Here is a 20,253-nt window from a genome sequence, read left to right as displayed (position 1 = left end):
GCATCATCGAGAACATTCTGTCTGGGTGTATCACTGGTATGGCAACTGTACCATTCAAGATCGGAGATGGTTACAGAGAATAGTGAACTCAGCCCAGACAATCACAAAGGCCAATCTCCCATCTACAGAATCCATCTACCACGCCCACTGTCAAGGAGATTCCGCCAGCATTCTCAATGATCCATCCCACCCTGGAAATGCTTTTCTTCAAACTCTACCATCGGGGAGAAGGTTCAGAAGCCTGAACACACACACCAGCCAGTTTCGTAACAGTTTCTACTGTACTATTGCTAGAATACTGAATGGATTTGCAAACTCTTAACATTTGCCTGTACCCATGTTTTTGTTTTTGCCGCTGTTTACCTATTATTTACTTATCTATGCTACTTAACTCTGTGATCTGCCTGTATTGCTCACAAGATGAAGCTTTTCACTGTGCCTCGGTACACGTGACAATAAATTCAATTCAGTTGTTATGTTTATATCAGGGTAGGATAAGAAATCAGAGGTCATGGGATGCAACGGATAGTGTCCCTTCTTCTGGGCCTGAACTCTGGATTCAAATCCAGTTTCAGGACTCAATGGCCACAGGAGGTTTGTTGGTAATGCAGTCAAACAGTTTGAGTATCAACCTGCAAATTTTTTCAACACAAGCCAGTGACAACGAATAAGAGTGGGAGAGATTCCTGGTCAAACTATGTGTTGGGAAGAAACTGGAGCCTCTACCATCATTATCAAGGCTACAGCCTGTGTGTGAAAATGTATTTAAAAATAAGTGGTTGCCTGTTTATAATGCATGCGGCGAAGCATTTTCTTTGAGGATTGTGAGACTTTGGACCTCTCTTCCTAAAAATATGATGTAAGCAGAGTTTTTGAATATGTTTAAGAGGTAGAGAGATGTTTGATAAGGAAAGACGTGATGGGTTATGGAGGGAATGTAAATTTGAGATTACAGTTAGATTAGTTATGAGACTTGATGTACCAAATGGTCTAATTCTGCTCCTTGATCCTAAGGTCTTATATTCTTCTTTTGTTGAGTGTGGAGTAAGGTGAAGGGGCTTAATGATCTATCTCTGTTTCTTGTTCATTTGTAACAGATCCTTGGTAGGGGCACAGATTGCCTCAGTTGGCCAATATGCCAATTGCATAGGATTTGAATCCTGTTGCAGGTGGGACTGATTGGAAACCTGCCTCCTTTCCATCTTCTCCGTATCCCTCCCTGCTGGAGGATACGGTGCTGTGGGGCAAACCCAACTTTGGGCAGAGATCTCAAGAGGAGGAATTGGGATATACTGGGCATACTTGCTCAGCTGCACAAGTTATACTGAGTTCCCTGGTCTTCTTGGCACCATGCTTTACATCAAATTAATTCGTACATACTTGGGAAAAACGAGGCACTCAAATAGTACAACAGGGGAAACAGTAATCCACAGAACATGCACAGTGGACTCTTGTACACTGTTGACCATAGCCCAAGCTGCAGCCAATGAAGATAAACATTTACAACAGGTTTTCAACTAGATATGCTGAGTGGATGACCCATTTCAGCCTGTTCCTAAAATCCCCAGTAGCATAGATGCTAGTCTTTAACCAAACTGATTTTGTCTGCATGTAATAGCAACAATGCATATAATCTATAAGATATAGTGCAACAACTCACTAATGCTCCTGTGACAGCACTGTCCAAGAATAGCAGACGCTTGGGAACATCACCTTCTGCAATGCACCACCCTGACTTGGAATGATATCATTATTGTTTACTGGTACTGGGGCATAATTCAGAACTCAAAATCTAAAAGGCAGTATAGGAACATCCACAGTTAGGGTAGGCAACAAATAGTGGTCTTGCTGGTGACACTTATATCAAACAGTGAATTTGTAAACCTCTCTTGAAGATATCAAAAGGTTATCAGGATGCCATGTTCATGTTTACCTTTCACCATCAGTTTAAAAAAGTCTGGGGATCTTATAGAAACATATAAAGTTATGAAAGGGATCGATAAGATAGAGGCAGGCAGTTGTTTCTGCTGGTGGGTGAGACTAGGACTAGGGGACATGGCCTCAAGATTAGGGGGAGTAGATTTAAGGCAGAGATGAGGACGAACGGCTTTTCACAGAGAGTAGTGAATCTATGGAATTCACTGCCCAAGGAAACAGTAGAGGCAGCTTCATTAAATATATTCAAGACATAGTTGGATGGGTTTCTGCATAGTAGGGGATTTAAGGGTTATGGGGATAATGCAGATAGGAGGAGCTGAGACGATGGATGGATCAGCCATGATCTTAATGAATGACAGCACTTGCTCAATGGGCCAAATGGCCTATGCCTGCTGCTATTACTATGATACTATGAATTACAGGTCAGGCAGCATCCGAGGGGCAGAAAAATCGATGTTTCGGGCATTAGCCCTTCATCAGGAATGAAAACTAATGCTTCCAATTAAACCTGTTGGACTATAACCTGGTGTCATGTAATTTTTAACTTAACACTTATAATCTAGACTCTGATCTCCAGCATCTAGGGCAGTCATAATTTTGCCTACTATGAATTATTGTTGACCTGAATGGTCATATTTGACATTTTCTGTGGTTGCAGTCAGTCATGTGCCATTAATGATCATGGATAAATTCCGTTAACTCAACAGAATTCTTCCATTAGCCTTTTAATCACTGTACTGCTCCCTATCAGTCTTCCTCTCTCTCTCTCTCTCACTGTCCTCATCCTCATTTTCTCTGCCTCTTTCTTTACAAGTCTCTCCCTCTCAGCCTTTTGCATCCTGAATTGCTTTCTCAGTTTCCTGTCACTCTCTCTATCTCAGTGTCTAGCTCCTCTCTTTTTGTCCCACCTCTGGACCCCTCTGCTCTTCCCCTCACTATCTCTTCCCCTTTGCTCAGTCTTTCCATCTCTCACACATTCCCTCTAGCAGTGTCTTCTTTCCCGTTTTTTCTTCTTTCTCCATTCTCTTTCTGCTTCTATTTTTGTAAAGATCTTATCCACATAATGACACTTTATCACTTCAGATGAGGCATTATTGATTTGTAATATCTAGTTATTGTAGGGGAAATGGGAGGTCTCTATTCCATACTAGGTAACTTCTGTGAGTGAGAGAATAGAATTTGTCAACCTGGGAATAGCTTCACTTTGCAGTGGGATGGATATTTCCATAGTTTAGGCTAAAAGCATCTTTCTACGATCTTCTCAGTAATTGTCACTCAGCAGTTCTGGCTAAACTGGGGATGTGGGATAACCTTTCCAGTCTCCCAGCAATGCACTGTTCCTGATTCACCATCCCTCTACTGCAGCAAAAGAAAGAACAGTGTGCTAACTACTAACTCAGGAGGTCTCTTAAATGACCCCCACAGAACCATAAGGAGAGGAGGGAAGAGTACTGGGAGTGAATGTTGGCTCTCAGCAGCCAGTCCCTTGTCCTAGTCCAGGCCCCTGTCATGAATTAGTGCAGGTCAGAACTCCACATGCACACCGCATCAACAGGCTGCCACATTGATACTGCGTGACTTAGGCTCCTTATTTGCCTGCCTTTACCCATTTAAACGCCTTGAGTGATTGTGAGGCAGGAAGGTACCACCCAGAGCTTAAATAGAACAATTTCGAGAAGAATGTTGTGTTCTGGTCCACTGCCATCCAACAAATTATTCCCCTCAAGTACATCTATGTACAGAATCAGACAAGATGTCCTGTGAAGCCGATCTCAATATCAAAGCAATTTGCTCCATCTTTTCTCAGTAGGCAGTAGTGAGTTGCTAGTTTAAAGGAGATTATAGCTTGCTAAACACCTTGCGAACAGCGCATCTCGCCTCATTAATAGTCAGCTTCTTACCTTACCAAATGTATGAAACTAGGTAGACGTTGGGAAATTTTGACATAGAGGTCAGGGCAGGCACCTGGGCACTTTAGCTAACCACTGGCTGTGAGGAGTCTCCATGTTGATCACCAGCATCTCAGGGCACAATCCATGGCCACCAGCTGCACGGACCCCTTGTGCACAGACATTGCACCCGCCATTTGCCAGCCCTTCATGATCTTCCTGCCACTTTTCCATTCCACTTTGCAGGACTCTCAGGAAGCACAGAATTACATTGCACGATGCATGGGAAATTAGCATTGAGAGACGGCAACAGGGACACTTGGTACAAAGGGATAGACACCCAGCTCATAGATGGGACAAGCCTGCATTTCAGGGCCACTTCCTTGCTTGCTGTCTCACTTAGTGACTACCAGCTTGCTCGCAGCCGGGCAGTACTGATTGGTGCTATCACACAACCAGGCAGCTTGCCTTTCCTCAGAGTCTTACGAGACTTGTGAGGAGTCTAATGTTGAGCACCTTTTCGCTAATCTGGCTCTTTCTGCCCTATTGTGGGTTAAATTTTCCCTGTAATGAATGAAAGAGAGGGATAGAGTGAGGTGAAAGTGGGTAGCATGACTATTAATGCTGGTGCAGATAAGGGAAAGATGGTGAGGTGATCAACGAGAATAAGGAGGGAGCACAGAGAGCTTGTAGGGCTCTATAAGGTGAAGCACATTTGGTAAGATACAGTAACCAATCTCACAAGGACTCAAGGTGCAAATCCTTCCAAAAAAACAGTGCAGCTTGTGTGATGTCAAAACAAGCAAAAGGCACACATATTTTCTCTCAACATATTTAAATTATTGTCTCCCTGCGGTAATGAGTTCCATATTCTCACTGCTCTTTGGGTAAAGAAGTTTCTCCTGAATTCTCTAATGGATCTTGGTGACTGTATTAATCGATGGCTCCCAGTTCTGACTTTCCATAAGAGGGAACATACTCTCTGTGCCCCTATTGTCAAAAGCTTAGATATTTTTGAAGAGTAGTTATTGTTGTAATGTAGCAAACGTGGCAGTTAATTTGTATGCAGCAAGCTGCCAAAAACAACATTGGGATAATGTAGTGAAGCTGGTTAAGGGATAAATATAGACGCAAAGGACTTGGGAGCAGGAGTAAATATTGAGCCTTTCTACCACAGCATTCAACAAAATGCTTGCGGAATTAGCTCAACTCTCTCGTTTGACCCCAATAACCATTATTCCCTTCTGGAACATAAATCCACTTAACCTTGAATGTATCCTAATTATACAGACTACAATTTTTTTTTGGAGAAGAGAGTACCACAAATTAACCATGCTTTGAAATAGAGGAGTGCTCAATATATCTGTCTAAAAGGTCATTGTAAGTTTTAAAGCTCTCTCATTCTTTCACTATGTTCTCCAGTTCTAGGGGAGAACATAGGGAAAGGGGAACCATCCTCCCAATATTCTCCCTTACAAGTCACCTCAGGATCTTCCATGTTTCAGTATGATCATTCCTCATAACTCTAAACTCTGAAGAGAATAGGCCCAATCTATTCAACCCTTCTTCATAAGATGATCCTTTCAGAGCAGCACTCTGTCAAGAGAACCTTCTCTGAGCTGCTTTCAGGAAAGTAGGTAAAAACAATGACTGCAGATGCTGGAAACCAGATTCTGGATTAGTGGTGCTGGAAGATAAAGGGGGTGCAGTGGTAGTCTGGCGCACTGACCTCTACACCGCTGAAGCCAAACGCCAACTCAAGGGCACCTCTTCCGACCGCCCCCTCGACCATGACCCCACCCCCCATCACCAAACCATCATCTCCCAGACCATACAGAACCTCATCACCTCAGGAGATCTCCCACCCACAGCTTCCAACCTTATAGTCCGGGAACCCCACACTGCCTGGTTCTACCTCCTTCCCAAGATCCACAGGCCTGACCACCCTGGTCGACCCATTGTCTCAGCATGCTCCTGCCCCACTGAACTCATTGCTACCTACCTCAACACTGTCCTATCCCCCCTAGTCCAGGAACTCCCCACATACGTTCGAGACACCACCCACGCCCTCCACCTCCTCCAAGACTTCAATTTCCCCGCCCCCAACGCCTCATCTTCACCATGGATATCCAATCCCTCTACACCTCCATTTGCCATGACCAGGGCCTCCAAGCCCTCCATTTTTTCCTCTCCTGACGTCCCCAACAGTACCCTTCCACCGACACACTCGTTCGTTTGACCGAACTGGTCCTCACCCTTAACAATTTCTCCTTCGAATCCTCCCACTTCCTCCAGACCAAAGGAGTAGCCATGGGCACACATATGGGCCCCAGCTATGCCTGTCTCTTTGTTGGCTACGTAGAACAGTTGATCTTCCGTAATTACACCGGCACACTCCCCAACTCATCCTCCGCTACATTGATGACTGCATTGGCACCACCTCGTGCTCCAGTGAGGAGGTTGAGCAATTCATCAACTTCACCAACACATTCCACCCTAACCTTAAATTTACCTGGACCATCCCCGACACTTCCCTACCCTTCCTGGACCTCTCCATCTCCATTAATGATGACCGACTTGACACTGACACTTCCAAACCCACCGACTCCCACAGCTACCTGGATTACGCCTCTTCCCACCCTACCTCTTGCAAAAATGCCATCCCGTATTCCCAATTCCTCTGCCTCCATCGTATCTGCTCCCAGAAGGACCAGTTCCACCACAGAACACACCAGATGGCCTCCTTCTTTAGAGACCACAATTTCCCTTCCCACGTGGTTAAAGATGCCCTCCAACGCATCTCATCCACATCCGCATCTCTGCCCTCAGACCCCACCCCTCCAACCGTAACAAGGACAGAATGCCCCTGGTGCTCACCTTCCACCCTACCAAACTTCGCATAAACCAAATCATCCGCCAACATTTCCGCCACCTCCAAAAAGACCCCACCACCAGGGATATATTTCCTTTCCGCCTTCCATAAAGACCATTCCCTCCGTGACGACCTGGTCAGGTCCACGCCCCCAAACAACTCACCCTCCCATCCTGGCACCTTCCCCTGCCACCGCAGGAATTGCAAAACCTGCACCCACACCTCCTCCCTCACCTCCATCCAAGGCCCTAAAGGAGCCTTCCACATCCATCAAAGTTTTACCTGCACATCCACCAATATCATTTATTGTATCCATTGCCCCCGATGCGGTCTCCTCTACACTGGGGAGACTGGACGCCTTCTAGCAGAGCGCTTTAGGGAACATCTCCAGGACACCCTCACCAATCAACCACACCGCCCCGTGCCCCAACATTTCAACTCCCCCTCCCACTCTGCCGTGGACATGGAGGTCCTGGGCCTCCTTCACCGCCACTCCCTCACCACCAGACGCCTGGAGGAAGAACGCCTCATCTTCCGCCTCGGAACACTTCAACCCCAGAGCATCAATGTGGACTTCAACAGTTTCCTCATTTCCCCTTCCCCCACCTCACCCTAGTTCCAAACTTCCAGCTCAGTAACTGTCCCCATGACTTGTCCTACCTGCCTATCTTCTTTTCTACCTATCCACTCCATCCTCCTCCTTGACCTATCACCTTCATCCCCTCCCCCACTCACCTATTGTATTCTATGCTACTTTCTCCCCACTCCCACCCTCCTCTAGCTTATCTCTCCACGCTTCAGGCTCTCTGCCTTTATTCCTGATGAAGGGCTTTTGCCCGAAACGTCAATTTTACTGCTCCTTGGATGCTGCCTGAACTGCTGTGCTCTTCCAGCACCACTAATCCAGAATCATGCTTCCAATATAGTATCTTTCCTTTCAAATAAGGAGACTGATAGTGTGCATTGCACTCTAGAGTGATCTCAACAATGCACTGATCAATTTTCCTTGTAAAAAAAACAATATTTCATTTTGTCTTCTTATTACTTGCTGTAGCTGCATACGAACATTTTGTCGTTCTTCAACAAGCACACCCAGATCCCTTTGTACCACCACAATCTCACTGCAGTCACACAATGTGCAACTTTTCTTCTTACCAAAGTGGTCAACCTCCCATGTCCCATATTATACTTCATTTCCCAAATTTTTGCCTCCTCATTTGAAATGCCTATACCCTGTATTCCTTTACAGACTCTTTACCACTCTCTTGATAACTCCCTATCTCAGTGTCATTAGCAAATTTAGCTAGAATATATTCAGTCCTTTTACCCAGAGAATCCAGCTCTTCTTCCAAGGAATATTGTTGGATTTTGTCCACCTGAGAGGTCAGACAAGGGTTCACTGTAGCAACTAATTTTAAAAACAGCTCGCTTGACAGTCTAGCATTGTCTCAGTGGTGAACTGCAGTGTCAGACTGGATTACCTGCTCAAGTAGTTGGTGTAGGATTTGGCCCTACGGCCTTCCATTTCACAAACAAGAGCACTAACACTGAGCTATCATTGAGAGTCCAACCAGATTGTGTATGGAACAGTGTTTAAGCCCCTGAGCATTTATGTTTGTGAGTTCACTTCCCAGATAATTATGTTCTAGTGTTCATTATCCTTTGTGCACGTTTTAGTATGTTTGATGTTAAGTGTATATGTGTTAGTCTGTTCACTGTCCAGTGCACTTGATGGAATATCTACTGCCCTGATACATGTAGCAGTGTCAGCTACCTGATGGAGAAGGAGCACTCCGAAAGCTTCCAAATAAACCTGATACATGTGTTTGTGTCTTCACTGCTGTCAGCACATTAGCATGTACATTTCCCTGCGTATGTGTCAGCGTGTTCACTGCTAAGACTAAGTATTAGCAAGTTGACTGCCCTAAGTTTATGTTAGCATGTCCTCTCACCTGAGCATATTGTTAGTATGTTCACTGCTCTTATGTTCGTTGTCTTGAATATACAAGTTAGCATGTTCATTACCCTGAGAACATGTTAACAGCTCTAGGTACATGTGTTAGTATTTTCCCTGCCTGACCAAATGCTTGCATATTCTTTGCCATGAGTACAGGCACTCAGATTCCCTCATCTGCACATATGCACTCATGTACCCTGCCCTGTGTACACAGGCTCACATTTCCTCCCTCAAGTACACACACTCACATTCCTTGTCCTGAGCATCGTGCTGGAGTATCGCTCCTATACAAGCCTCATCATGTTTGTCTGATTCTGATTTGCCCTCCTTTCATCTTAATAAAATATAAATAATTTTGTATAAATTTTTAAAAACTGCCAGAGTGCTGACATTTAAACTCATGGTGTAGCATGTATTTGAGATAACCGAACAATTGTTAAAAAAAATCAAACATTTAAGGGACACAGCAGGACAAAGCAGCAAGTAGCAGATAAGCTGACATTTCACATGATTGTACTTCTGCACAATTCTAGCCTTATTACAAAAAGCAATGATTCAACAAGTGTTTGCTTTGGTATGATGTTATGGTGTGAACGTTAAGGTGAGTTATTAATATTAACAAATATTAAGGTGAGAATTTTAGTCATTATAACTGACGGCTTTAAAATTGGCTTTGATGCCTATGAGTGTTGTTTCAAACTCTTTAATTGATATAGGTGATTCGTCATGTGAAACAATGTTTTAAGTACTGGGGACTATTTCACCATCATAACAAAGAGTGTTTGGCCCAATCCGTAAGGTGCCAGCCTGATTTCTCCGTAACTTGATGTGCTAGTAGAGTTGTATGTGTATTTGTGTGCATTACTTTAGGTTCAGAGTTTCACTCAAAATTTTATATCAAAGAATGGGGGTCATTGTGACCACTTTCCCCTAAATGCCAACCAGAAAAGGCAAAATTGTCACAAGTCATTCAAATCTCTGATGTGTAATCACATCAGCAGACTTCACAATTTAAGACCAGATGCAATACTATTGACAGGATAAAAGTAAAATATCAGACATCAGCACAAGCAACTTTAAGCAGGAAAATGAAACGGTTCTTCTAAAATCTCACATCAAGAAATCTAATGATTCCTTTCATGTTTTGCAGAGAAGAAAGTCCCGCTATTCAGACCTGGATTTTGAAGTAAGCTTTCAGAATTTACAAATACAGTTGAAAATCAATGTTTGACATTGTATTAATTTCTGGCCCAAAGGTGCTAGGCTCCAAGCAAGATTGATCTAATTTGAGGAAAGTGAGAATATAGCATGGATAAAGCTCTTCTTCCATCCAACTCCTTCTCAGTGCCTGTTTTGAAAACACCTTTCAATTTCTCATCATTTCATGTTGAGAGATCTTGAATTCATTATTTGTGAACTAAACTTCTGTGATGCAGTCCTTCCAAAATGAATGCATTCATATTTTGGAGAAACAAATCAATAGTACAAAGTAAACATAATATCTCATATATAAAATTCCTACACCTGCACTCTGCTCCTTAAAACATTTTATGCAACTACTAATTAATTAATTAATTAATTAATTGGCACTAACTAATTCTCAACACTGACAGCTATTGGAATTTCTTTCCATATGTATCCTTGTAAAATCTGGTTTGTAAGTTAGCAAAGAACAGTTCATCACAGAGACAGCTGACACTTGAGGCATTTCTAAACTAAAAACCTTTTGCCTGTATGCAGCCCATATCACTCTATTCCCTTCCTTTTGATATATCTGTCAAGATGTCTCATAAACATTGCTAGTGTGTCTGCCTCCATGACCACCTTTGGCAGCACATTCCAGTCACTTTGCACCTTTTGTGTAAAAGACTTACCTCTCAAATCTCCTTTAAACCCTTTTACCTTAATCCCTTAGTAATTGATGCTGGGACAAAAGGGAACTGACTATCCATTCTTTCCATGTCTCTCACAATTTTGTAAACTTCTATCAGGTCACCTCTCATCCTTTGATGTTTAAGTGAAAACAAACTAAGTTTGTCCAATCATTCCTCATCGCTAATACCCTCCAAACTAGGCAACACCCTGGTTTCTGACTCTATACCATGTCCAAAGCCTTAATATCTTTCTGGTAGTGTGGTGATCAGGACTGAACACAATATTCCAGTTTTGGCCTAATTACAGCTGCAACATGACTTACCAATTTTTATACTCTATGTCCTGAGCGATGAAGGCAAATGTGCCATATGTCTTCTTGACCACCTTCCTATTCGTGTTGTCACGTTCAGGGAACTGTGGATCTGTAGGCCTAAATCCCTCTATATGTTGCAGCTACTAAGGGTTCTGCCATTACTGTAAACCTCCCTCCTGAATTAGATCTTCCAAAATACATCACCTTTTTGGCTTTTTGATTTATTTTTTTTCTAATCTCATGAGCTGATTTGAGTACATTTTAACTAAGTTGAAGGTTTATTGTGAATCTTGTCGGTTTCCAGAAAGTCATGCACACAAGAAAGCGGCATATGGAATTATTTCAGGAGTTAAATCAAAAATTCCAGACACTGGACAGGTTCCGTGAGCCCCCAAGTACAAGCAGCATAGTAAGTATTGATTCTTTTCCAAGTAGACATTTTTTAAAAAGCTATTGCATTTAGCCTGTAAGTGCAACAATCCATATGTGCTTACCAGATCCTTCTGTTTGTTTCTACAGAATGAAAAAACATGGACTATCTCAGCAGCAGGGTATGAGAGGGGTAGTGCAAGTGTAAGTACAGCAACTCCATTGAATATATGTGCTTCTTCACAATTACATCCATAATTCCCTATTCTCATTAGACCATATCAGAATCTGACTTCTCTATCTCTGTGGACTCCAGAGGTTGCAAGATTAAATGAAGTGAAATATTATGCCAGGACATCATTAAAGGATCCAAAAGTAGGGAGGTTATGCTTCAGCTGTACAAAGTACTGATCTCCTTATTTAAGGTAGAATGTAAATGGATTAGAAGCAGTTCTCAGAAGGTTTATTAATCTAATATCGAGAGTGATTGAGCTAAACTCTGAAGAAAAGTTGGAAAGTTCAGGCTTTAAGCTGGAGTTTAAATAAGTAAGGTGTGAAATGTATAAAATCCTGAGGAAGCTTGGCAAGGTGAATGAGCAGAGGAGAGCCTAAAACTGGGGGTTGGCCATAATCATATCGAATAGCGGAGCAGGCTAACAGTGCTAATTTGTAGGCTGGTGTGATATGTGAGTAAGAGATGTGACATGAATTAAAATGAGACTATCTGCGGGAAGGGAGAAACACGACAAAAGGTCTGTCAGTAATAATCCAAATTTTCTGCCACCCTTCAGTGTAATAAATATCCCATCCTTCACAGAGTGTTAGCAAACAAAATTAATAACCCACACATTTAGGACAATAATAGAAAAGCTTTGTCAAAAAAAGGTAGGCTTTTAGGAGCATTTTTTTTAGAATCCCTTTGGCCCAACATGTCCATTACCAACCCACGAAAGAGTAACTCACCTAGACCCAATATTTATCCCTAACTTAATGCAAATAACTTACACATCCCTGAACACTGTGGGCAATTTAGCATGGCCAATTCACCTAACCTGCACATCTTTGGTTTGTGGGAGGAAAATGGAGCACCCGTAGGAAACCCATGCAGACACGGGGAGAATGTGGAACCTCCACATAGACAACCGCCTGAGGCTGGAATTGAACCCAGGTCCCTGGTGCTGTGAGGCAGCAATGCTAACCAAAGAGCCACTGTGCTACCCCTAAAAGTGGCAACGGAATGTAAATCTTGGTGAGGAAATGAGCCAAAGAGGTGTAGGGTGGAAGCCTAGAGTTTAGGCCTAAGCAGCTGAGTACAGAACAATCAATGGCGGAGCATTTAAAAACATGAATAATCAAAGGGTCAGGATTGGTAGAGCACAGATATCAAGAGGATTGTAGGACGACAGGAGATTACAGCGATAGGGAGGGGCAAAGAGAGGGATTTGAAAGTAAGGATCAGAATGTTAAAAAGTCAACACTGTTGACAAAGGTCAGCATTCTTGTAAGACTTAAGTGACACACTTTAGAGGTTTAGCATATTGCGTGAGCTGTTTATTTAGCCACTTTGCAAGTGACAGCTTAATAGTACATCAACCATAGATGTGATTTATTTGGTCCTTGTTCATTCAGTTGAGACAGGTGACCTGTGAGATAGTTAACCCATTCATTGCACATTCAGTTTGTGCAAGATACAAACTCCCTTTTATTCAATGCAAATGTATCCCACAGTTCACCCATAATGACCAAAAGATTACAGATGCATATCTGCTGATTTCAAACAATGTATTTGACTGGTCACTATCAGGTTTCAAAGAGAGAAAAAAATGTGCTTTATATAACTTGTTTAGCCATGTTGGTGTCATTATTAACACTTCTGGAGTGCTGCGAACAGTTTTAATTTTTAATCTATGAAAGGATATAATTTACATTTTAAGCAATTCAGAAAAGGTTCACTCAACTGATTCCTGTGACAAAGAACTTATCCCATGAGGATAGGTCAGACAGACTGGGTCCATATCCTGTTGGCGGTTAGAAGAACAGGAAGTGATCTTTTTGAAACATAAAAGTACCTGGAATGACTTGATACGGTGGCTGGTGAAAGGATGTTTCCATGTGTGGGAGGCAGATTAAAAATAGAGGACACAGTTTAAGTAAAAAGGGGTCTCACATTGCATGACAGAGAAAGGGGATGCTTTTTAAAGGAGTTATTTATCTGTAGTATTGTCTTTGCCAGAGCACAGTAGAGGCAGGGTAAATTATTTCTGAAGGCAAAGGTAGATAGGTTTGTGACTTGCAAGGGAGTCAGTGGTTATTGGCACAGGTAGGAAACTAGAGATGAGACCATAGTCAGATCAGATACGATCTTGTTGAAAGGAGAAGCTGGCCAGAGGGGCCAAATGATGTGCTCCTAATTTTTATGTTTGTGAGTTTGGAGCCTTTACAGATTAGTAACATAGTAACAGTCCTTTCATAAAATGAAAATTGATACCTGCAATTTCTGCCAGGTGAGAATTTTGGGAGTTATAGAAGGTGTGTCATTGGAGTTAACTAAAAAACAAACTTTCTACCCTTATTCAATCGTATCCCTCTATTCCCTCCCTATTCATGTTCATCCAGATGCCTCATAAATGTCAACAATGTGCCTGCTTCCACCACCTCTTCTGGCAGTCTATTCCAGGTTCCAACCACTCTCTGTGTGAAAAACTTGACTTGCACATTTCCCTTAAACTTGCCCCCTCTCACCTTGAACATGTGCCCCCTTGTAAATGAAACTTCAACCCTGGGAAAAAGCCTTTGACTATTCACCCTATACCTCTCATAATTTCATAGATCTCTACCAGGTCTTCTCTCAGCTGTTGTCTTTCCAGTGAAAGCAATTCTGGTCTTTTTAACTTTCCACATAACTAATGCCCTCGAGACCAGACAACATTCTGGAACCTTCTTTGAACTCTTTCCACAGCTTCCATGTCCTTCTGGTAGTGTGGTGACCAAAATAGCACATGATACTCCAAATGCAACCTAACAAGGGTTTTGTATAGCTACAACATGGTTTGCCAACTTTTGTACTCCATATCTCGGCTGATGAAGGCAAGCATGCCATATGCCTTCTTAATCCCCTTGGCCACCTGCGTTGTCACTTTTAGGGAACTGTGGACCTGCACACCCAGATCCATCTGTATGTTAATGTTCCCCTGGGGTTCTGCCATTTACTGTATAATTCACACCTAAATTTGATCCTCCAAAATACATTACCTCACATTTGGATTAAGCTCCATCTGCCATTTCTGTGCACGAGCCGCCAGTCTATCTATATCCTGTTGTAACAGTTCACAATTGTCCACCCTGTCAGCAACTCCATGAATCTTCATGTCATCTGCACACTTACTAATCAGCTGACCACATTTCCTCCAGATCATTTATATATGCTACAAACAACAGAGGACACAAGAGTGATCCCTGTGCAACACCACTAGTTACCAGCCTTCATTCTGAAAAAGAGCCTTCCAACGCTACCCTCTATTTTATATGATCACACCAGTTTTGTATCCATCTAGCCAGCCCACCCCAACCTCATGTGATTTTAGTTTTGTGCCATGTGGGACTTCATTATATTGACTTTCTCTAGAGTATTCACACACTCATCCCTGACCTCAAAATCAGTCATATCCTTCTCGTTGGTGAAACTTTGTGGTAATTCTGTTTTTTTTTAAGTCAGAGGGGAGCCATTCAGTCTGTCCTATTTAAATTTCACATCAGGACCACAGGTTCCACTCCCAGTTGTCATGGAGTGTAGATATTAGCTCTCAAGACCAGCATCCTTGGTCAGATGTGAGTTTTTGTAGGTGTACAATTCTCTCTGCTCTCTTCAAGTTGGTTTGGCTTTACTTCGCGCTGTTGATGTTGCATTATTGCAGTCTGATGGTCTCCTCCACTATGACGGGACCTGTTACTCTCTCAAAGGGCAATAATTTTTTCTTTAATGAGACAGTCACAACAATACCGCACACCGTAGTGGAATTTACTGGAATCAGAATCACAGAGTCGTACAGCATAGAAACAGACCCTTCGATCTAAACAGTCCATACCCAGCATGTTCCTAAACAAAACTAATTCCACCTGCCTACTCCTGGCCCATTTCCCTCCAAATCTTTCCTATTCATGTACTTATCCAAATGTCTTTTATGCAATTCTCCTCTAACTGCCATGGATATTTGGGGTGTAGGTAATGTATTAACATTGACTGCGGATCGGTTAATGCACAAAAGACAGAGAGTTAGGATTAATGGAACTTGCTGAGGATGGAAAAATGTAACTAGTACAGTGTCACCAGGATCAGTCTTAGAGCGTCTGTTATTTACCATCTATATCTATGGTTTAGATGAAGGTCCAAGAGTGTAATATATTCAAATTATCTGATGTTACAAAAATATGTGGGAAGGCCTGTTGCAATGAGGACATAAGGAATCTGCAGGGGGATATAGATAGGTTGAGTGGACAAAAACATGGCAGACGAAGTTTGATGTAGAAAAATGTGAGGTTTAAAGAATAGTAGAAACAATCAAAAGGCAGATTATTTAAATAGAGAGTGTCCAAAAGTGCTAAACAGAGGAATCTAGAGATTAAAAATAGTGAATTCCTGTTGCAACTGTACAGGGTATTGTTGAGGCTGTATCTGGAGTACTGTATACAGTTTTGGTCCTACGTTTAAAAATACATATACTAGCATTAGACAATGCTTGAAAGAGATTCACCAGGCTGACTCCTGGCTTGAAGGAGCTGACTTAGCAAGAACTGATAAGCAGGTTAGATTTTTATTAATTTGAGTGTAGAAGAATAAAGAATGATCTTATTGAAACATAAAAGGCCTGACAGGGTAGGTTTTGCGAAGATGTTTTCACCTCTGAGGAAACTGCAAACAAGATATAGTTACTGAATAAGGGATACTCATTTAAAACTGACATGTGAAGGGATTCCTTCTCCCAGAGGTTAATGAATTTCTGGAATTCTCTACCCCAGGAAGTTGTGGAAATTAGATCACTGCAAGTATTTGAAGAGTAGGTAGATAGGATTTTGTAATGTCAGAAGGAATTGTGGCAGATTAGCCCTGATCTTGTAAAATGGCAAGGAATGCTTGAGAGGCCGAATGGCGTACTACTGCTCCTATGTTTGATGTTCTTTTGTTTTAAATAGTGCACAGGAGCGTCATCAAAGTATGATAGTTTTGACACAACCTTGCCATTTTTAATCAAGTATATTTTGCATCAATTTTATTGTACACTACACAAACACACTGAAATAGCTGTGAAATTGAATAAAAGTATGGTGCAACAGAATGGGCTGAATGATCTCCTCTGGCACTGTAACCGTTCTGTAGTTCTGCGAATCAATTTAAAGTGTAGTGTAAGCACCTTTCTCTCTACATTAGTTTCATCAACTGCATGTTAGGGCAGACCTCATCAAAGTAGTCAATTTTAAGGAGAGTCTTCAAGACTTCAAGGAGATGAGAGCGATTAGGAGAATATTTCCAGAGGTCCATTGTCTGCTGATGCCTTGACTGTGGTTAAAAATCAGGGACCAGAATGCAGAGATGATTAGATTAGATTACTTACAGTGTGGAAACAGGCCCTACAGCCCAACAAGTCCACACCGACCCTCCAAAGAGCAGCCCACCCAGAACCATTCTCCTACATTTATCCCTTCACCTAACACTACGGGCAATTTAGCATGGCCAATTCACCTAACCTGCACCCACAGGAAACTCACGCAGACATGGGGAGAATGTGCAAACTCCACACAGACAGTTGCCTGAGGCGGGAATTGAACCCAGGTCTCTGGTGCTGTGAGGCAGCAGTGCTAACCACTGTACCACCGTGCCGCTGTTGGGGAACAGTAGAAGCTTCACAAGATTAGAGTGATATGGGGAAATGAAGACTTATGGAAGGACTTAAGGATGGCGGAATTTTTTTTTTCATTCATACATGTAGCTGCTTTGAAACAATGTCCTTTTTGTATTTCAGTGTACTGTGTATAGTGCCCTCCAGCAGCCTGAAAATTTCCAACTGAAACCAAGAACCACACATAAAGCTGTTTTAATGTCTCTCCACAGGACAACCCAACACCCAGCAAGCATGAATGGGACACTTATAAGAACCCCAGTGACTACCAACATTATTCACCAATGAACGTATTGAATGCAGAGGCAAAAGAGGCATTAGAATTAAGACAAGCAGAATGGGAAAAATGTATCTCTATGCCGTTAGACGTGCAGGAAGGGGATTTCCAAACTGAAGTTTAAATTGAAGTTGATCACAAGCTGAATCTCTTGCACTTCAAACATTTTTACAAAAGCCTGGTCTGTATGTCTGGACTCTCTTAGAGTAATTTAGGGACTTTATGCACCAGGAAAAGATGTCTATGTCTTTAACATTTCTCACTACCTTACTTAGTGAGATACAGGATGTACAATTATTACCATCATGTGTTGTACGTTAATGTGGAATGAATTGTAAGGTAATCTTTATAGATAAACCTCAAGCAAAGATACATGTTGTAATAGCTTCATTTGGTTTAGTTTTAAAAAGAAAACTTCACCATGAAGCACAATGTATATATTTATGCAGTTTTTAAGATTTATAACAGTCTGTTTGGCCATTACTACACTTTTTACTTTATAATATAAAAGCAAACAATTTTCTGTCATTTAAATGAATGGTTGTTGAACTATGTTCTTCATTGCTTTCAATGCAATAAAGTAATACTCTCACTTTTATATGAATAATATATTTCACATCTTTATTATTGCAGATGTCACACGAAAGCGCAGAAGTAGCTTTCTTGGCTGCAAACGTGTACAAAATATTTAAAATGCTGTATGGTGTAAATAAATTTTTGTCTACATATTAGTTTCATCTACTTCCTACATTTTTGTAGATAATTGAGAATCTGCTTTTGACAATTGTGTTCCAGAGTTATTTTACAATTCTAGCCATGGAGCTAGACCAAGTTACACACCAAGTTAAAAACAGACATTCTAGATAAAAGACAGGCTCAAGGTTCCTATTACTTGCAGTTTTGTAATAGTGTTTAAGGTACATCTGCATATCAAAATCTGATAATCCAAGTTCATTTTTGATGGTTAAGGCGGCCTCAAGTTCCTCTTAGTAGCTCCTTTTATATTCTACCCTAGTCCAAAGTAATTTATGGAATATCCACTCCCAAGCTTTTCACTATTCATTGCAACCCATGACTCCTCCATGTTAAAGGTGAATTATTGCTGATGCTAGAAGTCTGAAGCAAACACAGAACACTGGAGAAACTCAGCAAGGAATCTCATGGAATCCAGAGGAAGCTGGAAGATTGGAAACACAATTGGCTTGATGATGGGAAGCAGAGGGTATTTGTGGAAAGATGCTTGACAGACTGGAAGCCTGTGAGTAGTGGTGTGCCTCGGGTCGGTGCTGGACCCATTGCTGTTTGTTATCTATATCAGTGATTTGGAGAGAATGTACAAGGTGTGATTAGTAAGTTTGCTGAGATGACACTTAAATAGCTGGTATTGTGGACAGGGAAGAAGGTTATCAGAAATTGCAGCAGGACCTTGATCAGCTGGAGAAGTGGGCCAAGAAATGGCAAATAAATTTTAATATAGATTAGTGTGACATCTTGCGTTTTGGAAAGTCAACTAGGAGAAAGTGAGGACTGCAGATGCTGGAGGTCAGAGCTGAAAAATGTGTTGCTGGAAAAGCGCAGCAGGTCAGGCAGCATCAAAGGAGCAGGTCGATGTTGCCTGACCTGCTGCACTTTTCCAGCAACACATTTTTCAGTTTTGGAAAGTCAAACCAAGGTAGGAGTTTCATGGTGAATGGTAGGGCCTTAAGGAGTGTAGTGGAACAGAGGGACCTTGGAGTTCAGGTGCACTGTTCTCTGAAAGTGGAATCACAGGTAGACAGGGCAGTGAAGAAGGCAAGGCATTGAATAGAGATGTTGGAAAGTTATGTTGCAGTTGTACAGGACATTGATGAGGCCACACTTGGAGTATTGTGTTCAATTTTAATCACCTTGCTCTAAGAAGAATGTTTTAAACTGGAAAGAATGCAGAAGAAATGTGCAAGCTTGTTGCCAGGACTCAAGGGTCTGAGTTACAGGGAGAGGTTGGTCAAACTAGGACGTTTTTCTTTAGAGCATAGGAGATTGAAGAGGGGATCTTTTAGAACTGTATAAGGTCACGAAAGGCATGGATAGGATGAATGCACTCAGTCTTTATCCCGGGTTTGGGGAACTGAGGACTAGAAGACATCAGTTTAAGATGAGAGGGGAAAGAATAAAAGTGAACCTGATGGGCAATGTTTTTACACAGGGGGTGATATGCATATGGAATGAGCTGCTAGTGGAAGTGGTTGAGGCAGATACATTAAAAAAACACTTAAAAGGCATTTGGACAAATACATGAGGTTTAGAAGGATATGGACCAAGTGCAGGGAAAGAGGTTTGACGCGGATGGACATTTAGTCGGCATGGACCAGTTTTGGCCAAAGGGCCTATCTCCGTGCTGTAGGACTTTTATGAATCTGGCAGTACAGTTTAAATCCTCAACAGACTCAAAGTCCTCAACACTTTGTACTCTCACTCGGTGATTGCTCCTCCCATCATCATCAAACTCATTTCTTCAGAGTCGTACTTTCCATAACTTTAACCCTATGCCCACCCACTTCCTGACTACTTGACGACCATTTGATCAGAACTTACAAATGTCATTAATCGTTCTATCTACTCGACCATTATCCTATTCAGTATTGGAATCACCATCCCATTTGTGTACAAAATGAAATGAAATGTCTCCTTAATAGTTTGCCATTGTTTTCTCTACCATCTTACCTGTTAACCTATTTTCTCAGTCCACTTTGGCCACCTCTGTCTTCACAGCTCTGTAATTGTCTTTATTCAATTCTAACATGATAATTAAGTGTGAATTATCTTATGAAGAAAGGGCTAGACAGGTTAGGCCTGTATTCTCTGGACTTTAAAAGAACCAGAGGTGACT

At 41.9% G+C, this 20,253-nt stretch overlaps 1 protein-coding gene across 18 annotated transcripts in view; it reads left to right on the top strand.

Moving 5' to 3' along the window:
* The window catches only part of adgrb3 (adhesion G protein-coupled receptor B3), an 838,641-nt gene extending 820,526 nt beyond the window's left edge, over nucleotides 1-18,115 (top strand). For all 18 annotated transcript variants that reach the window (XM_072558131.1, XM_072558228.1, XM_072558211.1 and 15 more), the window contains 4 exons: nucleotides 9,807-9,842; nucleotides 11,149-11,253; nucleotides 11,364-11,417; nucleotides 17,320-18,115. In XM_072558131.1, coding sequence (XP_072414232.1) covers nucleotides 9,807-9,842; nucleotides 11,149-11,253; nucleotides 11,364-11,417; nucleotides 17,320-17,508 — 384 coding nt within the window. In that variant the 3' untranslated portion in view covers nucleotides 17,509-18,115. The remainder of the gene's footprint in view (nucleotides 1-9,806; nucleotides 9,843-11,148; nucleotides 11,254-11,363; nucleotides 11,418-17,319) is intronic.
* Nucleotides 18,116-20,253: the final 2,138 nt, after the last annotated feature.

This window comes from Chiloscyllium punctatum, chromosome 3 (assembly GCF_047496795.1).
Source record: "Chiloscyllium punctatum isolate Juve2018m chromosome 3, sChiPun1.3, whole genome shotgun sequence".
Lineage (NCBI taxonomy): Eukaryota > Metazoa > Chordata > Chondrichthyes > Orectolobiformes > Hemiscylliidae > Chiloscyllium > Chiloscyllium punctatum.
This window is presented reverse-complemented; position numbering and strand designations above follow the sequence as displayed.